Source organism: Oreochromis aureus, linkage group 1 (assembly GCF_013358895.1).
Source record: "Oreochromis aureus strain Israel breed Guangdong linkage group 1, ZZ_aureus, whole genome shotgun sequence".
Lineage (NCBI taxonomy): Eukaryota > Metazoa > Chordata > Actinopteri > Cichliformes > Cichlidae > Oreochromis > Oreochromis aureus.
In genome coordinates this window covers 1,251,749-1,261,636 of record NC_052942.1, presented here as the reverse complement: position 1 = coordinate 1,261,636, position 9,888 = coordinate 1,251,749, and the positions used below count along the sequence as shown (strand labels likewise).

The 9,888-nt window shown below is 42.7% G+C and overlaps 1 protein-coding gene across 4 annotated transcripts; it reads left to right on the top strand.

Annotated features, from left to right (window-relative positions):
* The first annotated feature begins 16 nt into the window (after positions 1-16).
* Positions 17-8,909, top strand: sirt3 (sirtuin 3). 4 transcript variants are annotated; one of them, XM_031757681.2, is made up of 8 exons: positions 17-441; positions 529-580; positions 2,311-2,478; positions 2,583-2,815; positions 2,910-3,010; positions 4,326-4,487; positions 5,037-5,246; positions 7,903-8,885. In XM_031757681.2, exons 1-8 carry the CDS (start codon positions 348-350, stop codon positions 7,924-7,926), a joined length of 1,044 nt encoding a protein of 347 aa, XP_031613541.1. In that variant the 5' UTR covers positions 17-347; the 3' UTR covers positions 7,927-8,885. The 4 variants fall into 4 exon arrangements, 3 of the variants coding, with proteins under 3 accessions (XP_031613541.1, XP_039473965.1, XP_039474010.1); XR_005614539.1 differs by having other exon boundaries at positions 18-441; positions 5,102-5,246; positions 7,903-8,890; XM_039618031.1 differs by lacking the exon at positions 17-441 and having other exon boundaries at positions 570-675; positions 7,903-8,886.
* The last annotated feature ends 979 nt before the right edge of the window (positions 8,910-9,888 follow it).

Genomic DNA, 9,888 nt, shown 5'->3' with positions numbered 1-9,888 from the left:
AATGAAGGAGGTGTTTTGTTTGTTTGTTTTTTATTGCTAGCTAAGATTTTCTGTAACTTAAGTTGTTTTGGTGCAGTCAGTCGCCTTATGTTTAATGCTATGGGATATATTTTTAATAAGCAAACGACAGATAAATTATAAAGGGCAAGTTTGTGCAACTGAAGCTAGGTCGTAACGTCGTATATTACAGAACTGTTAAAAAGGAGGTCATAGGACACGTTTCTGCAGGCAGTCATTCTATATAGCTAGTTTCAAAGGAGCTTAAATCGGCTTGTGTAAAAAGGTGACAGCAAGAGCCATGCAGTGAAAGTGTGCGTGAAGTTCATTTTGAATCCTCCAGCTTCGCTATGGCTTCTTCTGTTAGCTGCTCGTTGTTATTGTCACCTGCCAGACTCTGTCGAAGTCTGCGGTCAAGAGCAAGCTGGACGCTCTCCGCTAAAGGTTAGTGCACAGAGAGAGCTCAAATGATCATGCAACACAAACTGCACGTATGACCGATTATATTTGACACAAGTATTGTTTTTCTAGGCTTCGATCAAAGGAGCTCGTTTCCAAGTGAAGGTGCAGCAGTTCTGTCCAGGTACCTGCATGGATACAAAAAACATGACAGCGGAATCCAGGTGATGCGATATAGGCATCACCTGGCTGTCAGCGCTGCACGTAGCGGTATTTTTTGTGAGTCTAATGAACATTATAAGTATAGGGATGCTGTGCGATGTCCTATTATGAGTTACTCTGATTCTCGTTCCTAATGTTGGATCAGTGGGAACATCAGTGTATCTTCTGTCCCTGTGTCGAAGTGTCTCTGGGAATGATTCTGAACTCCGAGTTGCCCCTGGTGTATCCATCGGAGGGTGTGTCGATGACAAATTAAAAGTGCTTGTGTATAGTGATGACAGTACCTCCTGTATGGAGAAACAACTTGCATACATTGCTCAGGTGTGACTTTCTTCCATACACTCTTCAAATGTCTGAAGGTTCCATGGGCCCTCTGCCCTTTAGTTCTTTCCATAGATGTTCATTTGGTCATGATTGGCTGGGCTATTTGAGACACTTTATTTTCTTTCTCTGAAATTCCCAAACACAAACTAAACAACGTAGTGTATGCTGTGCAGTGCAGCAAGGTATGCTCAGACCTCTACACTGGAGAGACCAAACAGACACTTCATAAAGGTTCACATTTTGGACAGAGAAGACAGAGAGAGGTAGTTTGAAAGAGAAGTGAAAGAAACCATCCTTGAACAGAGGGCGGGGCTTATGACAACAACAGTCTGCCACCTATAATCCAGTTTTGAGAGCCCTTCCCAGGTGCCTTAACAGTGTCACATCTTGTGTCAGTTCATCTCAGTAGGTCACACGATGGTTTCCCCCGAAGCGTCAGCTGATAATGCCCCACGCCCTTTCTTCGCACCTTGGCTCATGTGATGAGGCCCTTGATCAACACTGGGTCAACAACCCTCTTAAGGGATGACTCCACCTAGGGCTTAAATACTTGGGACTCTCCACGATTTGCTGTTAGAACTGAAGAAGCTTCTCTGATGAGAGGTGAAACACCTTCAGGAAACTTAAAGAACTCCAGTCGCTTTTCTTTCCAACAGTGCTCACTGGAACCTTCAGTAGTTTAGAAACTCTTCTGTACCCAGTGCCATCAGTATGCTTTGCAACAACAAAGCTGCAACAGTCTTGAGAGAGCTGCTTGGTTTTATCCCTCATCAGATGTTTATTGTGTGATACTTTGGTAATGAGACACCTTTTTATATGACACCAACTGGGACTGAAGCAGCTGATATTATTTGCACTTTCTAACTGACAGAGTTCAGCTGCTGTCATGACTTCATGTGTTTAGTACTTTTTCCCTGTCTTATTATTATTACACATAACTTAATTTATGGACATCTATGCTTTGATTTCTTTGCATGTGTGGATGAGTTGTTACCAACATCCGACTTTCATGTCAATAGCACTGTGACAGGAGTGACGGACCTGACCACACGTTTCACTTTCCAGCACACTTCTGTATTCGGTTGCTGCTTTCCGAATCCCTGGCTGCAGCTTTTCAGCTGCCAGCCACACATACACAAGAACAGCCTCACGACCCAGTTCATACTTTCTAAGCAGGCGTGTCGGTCTCCCTGCAGCTGCGCCACAAACCACGCCCACCACAAGCACCTTTAGAAATACATTTACTTAGAAAATTGGTGACATGTTCAATACTTACTAAACCTGCTGTATGTGAAGCACAAAGTGTTTTGAGTGCTCAAATTGAGTAAAAGGGTGCTATGTAAGCACCAGCCGTTTACTTTTTCCCAGACATGCACGATCTCTCTGCCGAGGGTTTTTCTCATACGGTGGAAGTTCGTCAGCTAAGCAGCAGACCCTGGAGGATATCGCAAAGAGCATACGGGAGCAACAGTTCAACAGGGTCATGGTGATGGCGGGAGCTGGGATCAGCACTCCCAGTGGCATCCCAGATTTCAGGTAATATGGCTAGCTGTGGTTTCCTGCCCTGGCGTCTACCCATATCAGTAAAGACAAGGTGTATTCTGGTCTCGATCAACAGTTTCATTTGGATTCACTTGCAGGTCTCCAGGCAGTGGTCTCTATGACAACCTGCAGCAGTATGACCTGCCTTACGCCGAGGCCATATTTGAGATTAGCTTTTTCCACCATAACCCAAATCCCTTCTTCGCCCTGGCCAAAGAGCTGTATCCAGGAAACTACCACCCCAACCTGACACACCACTTTGTATATCTGCTTCACAAGAAGGGTCAGCTGCTCCGGATGTACACACAGAACATTGATGGCCTGGAAAGACGTACGAAGTTTAGTTGTTTGAAATAACCATGCATCACAGAGACGGTGACAATGAACTTGATGTGCTTGTTTTCTGTGTTTATGCCTCTTTCTAGTAGCAGGGATTCCTCCTGAGATGCTGGTGGAGGCCCACGGCACGTTTGCCACTGCCACCTGCACCGCTTGCTTGAGGAAATATGAGGGCAAGGACCTCAGAGTGAGTCAGAATGCACTATTGCATAAAAATGATTCAGAATTTGATTTTCTGGGAGTGTTTTTTTTTTTGGAAAAGTTGGATATTTGGGATGTGATGAACAGTGCTACTCATACTGGTGACACATTTCCTCTCAGGGCAGCTTGTGGCTGTAAATTTCATGTTGCTTTCATAGCTGAATTATTAGTTCCAACTTTGAAACTAGTACACCGACACTAGATAATGGAATTTAAAAATGCTAGAAAAACCTCCAAAAACAACCCTACATTCATACCTCAAAGTGTTTTTTAGGAAAACTCATGACAGTAGGGACGTGAGATTTTTAGAGGTGAATGGAATTTTTTCCCAGTAATCAGTGATGCCTTCAGAGGATTGAAAGTTACCTGTGCCATGTGAATTAATATAAATCAGGGTCAAAGTTTCCTCCGTGCTAAGGGCTCTATGTGCCTCACTGTATCGGGGATCGCAGACAAGCTTGAGTTTTGTTCTGTTTTGTTTTTTATCAAGTGTTGGTGTTGCGAAAAATGTCCTTGTTGTTTGTTTTGATTTGATTGATTTTTTGCTAAACAAGCAGGGAAGAAAGCAGCACTTCCTAAGTTGAATAAAATAATCCTTTAATTGTCCCACAAGGGGAAAGCAGCAAGAAAGTCACATATACAAACAAACAAGTACACAAGACACAGAACAGAAACATACTCAATTTTTACATATTTACATCAAGGACAATTGTTACCAAAAACAGAGTACTGTACCATTATTAAATTAAATAAAATTAAATGAAGATAAGAGGCAAACCCTGGTTATAGTGTGAATCAGCTGATAGTTGGCAGGATAATAAACCAGTGACCAGACTGAGATGTTGAGCAGCTGTTCAGCACATGATTAGGATATGTGTAGTGTTTGTTCTGTTCGGATTTTCAGAGTTTGCGTTGCTGTAAGACCCAAACTTCACGTCAACTGTGTGGATTTATGCTTTCTTCTGTTCCTCTGTAACAAGGATTTTGTTTGTTTGCCCTGCAAGTTTCAGATGAGCTGAATGCATTTGTGTTTTTTCTGTCAAGTAATAAAAACAGGCATCTGCTGTCTACAAGAAATATGTTTTTCCCTCAAACTTGTACAGGTGGACTTTTGAGTTCTTATAATTCATTCAAAGAATTTGCAAATAAGCAATTCTTTTTTTTTTTTTTTAAACTGTATTTTTCAGGTTGTATTTTCATTGAAATCTGGTGTATTTGTGTCATACTCTGATTAGTTTAAAACATTTAGGTAGGAAAAAAATCAGTTGTAGAAAGTAATTTGACATTTTGTGTTTTGTTAGCCAGACGTGATGAGTGGGACGGTCCCCAAGTGTCCCACCTGTAAGGGCGTGGTAAAGCCCGACATCGTGTTTTTTGGTGAGGAGCTTCCACGGCACTTCTTCAAGTATATCACAGACTTCCCACTGGCAGACCTGCTGATCATCATGGGGACGTCACTGGAGGTGAGCTTCAAACACAGGCAGGAAACACACTACCTGCACACAGTGAGGTCTGTAAGTGTTCAGATTTTAAATCAAACAATCGAAACGTGATTGTTCAGACTTTCATTCAAGGGTGTAAACAAAAGCGCTGCATTATGAACAGAAGACCTGTTTAGGAGTCACAGCCATTTTCAGAGGCTCAAAAGTAACTGGACAAATTAAAATCAGTTTAAATGTAAGAATTGTTACAACACTTTGGTGAAAGTCATTAACTAACATGGATATAACAGCAAAATAACAAAAAATGCTTCTTTGTTCAAATACTTGATGCTATTTATAAAAAGAAGATGTGACGAAGTAAAGCTGGCGGGTGAAAAACAACGTGGCTCATCTTCTGTTTGAAATGTTTGGTTAGTAACTTTGTAGTATGATAAAGTAACCACAGTATAACCACTGCATGTCCATGGGACCATCTGTTACAGCTGCAACATGTACATGCAGTGTCACTGCATCATCTACGTTCTTGTTTGAGGGTTCATAAAGGGCTGCAGTTAACTCTTTGCTCTTTAGGTGGAGCCTTTTGCCAGTCTTGCTGGAGCCGTTCGCAGTTCTGTGCCCCGTCTTCTCATCAACAGGGACTTGGTGGGGCCGTTCACCTGGAGCCGCCGGCCTAATGACGTCGTGCAGCTGGGTGATGTGGTGAGCGGTGTGCAAGCTCTGGTTGATGCTCTTGGCTGGACTCGGGAACTCGACGCTCTGATGGCGGCCAGCACTGAGAAAGTGAGTGTGTCATTTAGGTTTTAGAAAATCACGTCAAAAATCGTCACATCCCGGCTGCCTTGGGCCTTTTGGATAGATTTCCTGGCTTCGTCCCAGTCCAAAGACATGCAGTTAGCCGGGTCAGGTTCATTGGTGATTCTAAATTGCCCACAGGTGTAAATGTGAGTGCGAATGGTTGTCTCTGTGTTTAAGCATGTGACAGACTCGCAGCCTATTGAGGGTATACCCTTCCTCTCGCCCTATGACATTATTTCCCCATGAGCCGCGGATATTCTCGTTACCACGCTGGGCGGGCGGGCGATGTGGACACCCAAGTTTGTGAATGCAGTACCTCGAGAACAAAGCGACGTAGGAGTTTCAGATTGATACCATGGTGTCCCTGAAGGTTTTCAGTCATCCACGTCATCGTAGTCTAACGAGCTTAGAAAGAAGAGCGTCTGGGACTCTCCACCACCTCTCGGATGAAGGGTGAAACGTCTTCAAGCAACTTAAAGGAGTCCAGACGTTTTTCTTTCCAAGCTCCTTAGATTGATACCATGGGTGTATCTACTAAAAATTGCTGACCAGTTTGAATCTTAGTGACCTTAACTTAAAGGTCAAGGTCAGAGGTATGTGATAACTCGAAGCAAGTCACCTAGGATTTGAAATTCACGCCATAGGTGCATCCCCTAGGAGGCCTCGGGGGACCACTGCCAGTGTTTTTTACTGAGTTATGGTAAATGTTGTTATTTAGTACCTTTCTCTAACTGCTTTCTAATGCACTCACCCAGTCTCACACACATTCAGACAGCGCCTTTATCTATTTGTCATTCATATGTGACACAATGACTGCATTGGGACAACTCAGGCTTCAGTTTCTCGCCCATTGATACCATCAACGAAACCATCTGATTGGTAGATGACCTGCTCTGCCACGTGAGCAATAGTAAAACATTATATAACCAGAATATCTACTAAAGCGGACCAGATGTGGTCATTTATTACAAATGATTTGTCACTGAACTGTAGCAGAGGAGCTTTGAATGAGTCACATTTTAAAAAAGTCTTAATTTATCTCATATTGGACCTTTCATCCTTTCTTATGACATCTTTACCTTGATTGGCCGCCCCTGTTTCAAGTAGTCACAGGGTTTACTTGGACAACTTGGACTACTGAAGTCTTGACCTTATTTAATAGATAAAGAATATACCTGTTCAACAGAATGCGAAAATAAATGAATAAATAAATTAAATAAAAGGAACACTTCAGAAACTCATCAAATCAAAAAGATGGTGCTGGATCTCCGCTTGGACTGGATAACGTATCAGGAAGCAGAGGATGAAAGGACGCCATGCTGCTTGATGGGTAGAAATAAAAAAGATCAATTATCAAATTTAACAACCTACAGAGGTAGTTTGATCATTTTAAAGACACTCTGAAAGTAAAATATGATGCGGCAGGCTAGTACGTTTTGACGAAATTTCTTTGCAGCAACTCAGAATGGTACTCAGTGGTTTGCCACATGCTTGTATGCAAGCCTGACAACATTGGTACATGTTCACATTGAGATGGGTCAGGATCTGGATCAGCTCATCGCTGAGCTCCTGGACAGTCTGAGGAGAAACCTGTCAGATTGGGATGGACTAAAACATCATGTCCCAGAGGTTCTACTGGGTTTAGGTCAGGCGAGCGTGGGGGACAGTCAGCATCAGTTCCTCCATCCAGATCTGCCTGCATACTCTCATACCATAAGAGGCTGGAGGAATCCAGGACCAACTGTACCAGCGTAGGGCCTGACTGATGGTCCAAGGATTTCATCCAAATACCTAATAGCAGTCACGGTGCCGTCGCCTAGCCTGTAGAGGTCTGTGCGTCCCTCCAGTCCAGCAGCCATGCTGGATGATGATAACGTTCTCCACAGCTTCTCCAGACCTTTTCATGTCTGTCACATGTGCTCAGGGTTAATCTGCTCTCATTTGTGAAGACCACAGGGTGCCATTGGTGGAGCTGTTTTGATATTCAATGGATGAATCACACGCCATGGTGCTGGGCAGTGAGGACATGGTCCACTAGAAAATGTTGGGAAGATGACTTGGTCAGAGAAATCAAACCAGCGACCTGCTGGAGGTCCTTTTGTAGCTCTGGCAGTGCTCATCCTGTTCCTCCCTGCACAAAGGAGCAGATACCGGTTCTGCTAATGGGTTAAGGACCTTCTATGGTCCTGTCCAGCTCTCCTGCAGTACCTGCCTGCATCCTAGAATCTCTTCACTGCTCTTGAGACTGGTGTTGGGAGACGCAGCAAACATTTTGGCAAAGACATGCATTGATGTGCCATCCTGGAGGACTACCTGTCCGATGTCTGTAGGGTCCAGGTATTGCACTGAGCTACCAGTAGCGACCCTGACCCTAGCCAAAGGCAGGGTTGATAAAAACAGTCATAAAAGATGAGGAAGGAAAAAGTGTCAGTGGTGTCCACCTGTAAAACTATTCCTGTTTTGGGGGTTGTCTCATTGTTATCCCTCTAGTGCACCTGTTGTTAATTTTATTAACTCATTAACAACAGTCTCTGCTACTGAACTGATCACATCAATATCCCAGAAGTTTAACTGAGCACAGTATTGAGCACAAGTCTCACTGAAAACTTCACTAATCAAACTGTATGTACTTTCTCTGCAGAGTGCACCAAAAAAAGAAGAGTGACACAAGTTCACGACATCAAAAAACGAGGTTTGACTTTCCATCAAACACACAAACTGTAGGATCAAATCCAGAAGACTCGAGGTTTACCAGGATTTTAAAAATGGGATCAGTGGAAACTATCAGACTGGTAGATAAAGAATTTGTATAGTGGAAATGCTGTGTAATTAATGCTCAGTCAAATATGAATAAAATACTGTATAACAAAGTTTTGTGTGCAGTAGAATTCACTCTGCAGTAGCAATGTTCAGTACAGCACAGTATTGTACAGGTACAGTACTCACTGGTACTTTATTAATATCTACTTTATTTTATTTGGAAATGTACAGTTGACAGACCCAAGCTATCCTGTTAATGTGCAGGCTTTATTTTCACCTGCTGTCTCAGGGAGGTTATTGGCATGAATAGAGCCTTTTTCATTGGAGAGTATGAATCCTGAATTCTCCAGCTCACCATCTTCAGCTCATGCTTAATGCTAGACTGTGTTAAATACTGAAACACTGATGTAAATCAGTAAGAACAGCTCATGAACATGGAGTAATACCAACAAAATGAAGGCTGTGTAGAATGTGAATTAAAGGGTAAAATAGGGATTATTCTTCACAGACGGATTAATCCACACTGAGTGGACACATGTGTGCGTCGATGGTAATGAAGCAACAGTCATTGTACACAGTTGGAGCTCTTTGTCAGACAGCTCGTGGGTTCTGATACACTCATGATGTCAATGTTATGTTTGCTTTTTGGTAAGACTGCCAAAAACGGTTATTAAACAGCAGAGGGAGTAAGAGGGCAGCCTAGACTGTAACACACTCCTGTTTGAATCCTGCTAAGTGCTGTAAAGAATAATGGTAACTGCAGCTGAGACCACATTCAACTACTCTGTTTAAGATATAATTAAAAATGAAAAAAAAAAGTTTCTGATGGATATATGATGAGTGCAGTTTCTCCTTTTCTACAGTTTTATCTGCTCACCATTCCCCCGTTTACACTTACTCATCACTTGTACATATAGTTAAAATAAATTTGAATTTAATTTTCATGCAAACATCTGATGTTCCCAGATGTTTGCATGAGGAGTAAACAGGTTACGTGTGTGTGTGATCTGATGTGCATTTGTACAAACTCAAACTCCTTGCACAAACAAACAGGCAGAAGTTGCTCTAAAGAAGTGGTTCTCAAATGTTTGGGACACCTCATTTCAGAAACTGAAAAAAACGACAATATTTTCATTAATCCTTATTCTGCTGTCACACTAATGAAGACAGTGGCTGGAGACCAGCGTGTGACCAGTGCTACTGTGACCGTGTGCAGTAAAATTGCTTTTTAAATGATTGGTTCGAGGACTGGGTCCAGCCAAGCTGCTTGTCTGTAACTGGCAAACTACTTACATTAAAAACGTAAAAGTTGACACAGAAATTGCAACACAAATAGTGACGCAGTTGCAGCAGGATGGAGGTATAACTGCTCAGCCACCTTACTCTTATATTGGAATACCACCAGCCTGCAACCAGAGGAGTCGAGTCCCCTATTGCAAAGAGACACATCACAAACAAGTTGCACTCACTGACTCAGACTGATTGCACCATTTTAATAATCTGTCTGTGTTTATATATCTGAGAGTGATTGTAGTCAGTCCAGATTGTTTGAAGACAGATTGTCATCCCGTGCAATCACTCTCAATCACCCATACATTGATTTCTCAACTTCTGGGTAGTAGTTGGTCTCCACAAGTATTTGGTCACCAAATGTGAAAAGATTCAATACAACCGCCACGTTTTCCTTGCTGCAAGGATGTTGCCGTCTACTTTTACTGCAGAGCAGGGGTAGGCAACTCCAGGCCTCGGGGGCTGGTGTCCTGCAGGTTTTAGATGTGCCCTTGATCCAACACAGCTGATTTAAATGGCTAAACGACCTCCTCAGCATGTCCTGAAGTTCTCCAGAGGCCTGGTAATGAACTAATCA

Excerpts from the sequence above, each read along its gene's own strand:
- sirt3 (XM_031757681.2), top strand. The coding sequence starts at position 348 with ATGGCTTCTTCTGTTAGCTGCTCGTTGTTATTGTCACCTGCCAGACTC. Across the intron at positions 442-528 it reads CTGGACGCTCTCCGCTAAAG|GCTTCGATCAAAGGAGCTCG; the intron begins GTTAGTGCACAG and ends TTGTTTTTCTAG. Across the intron at positions 4,488-5,036 it reads TCATGGGGACGTCACTGGAG|GTGGAGCCTTTTGCCAGTCT; the intron begins GTGAGCTTCAAA and ends TTTGCTCTTTAG.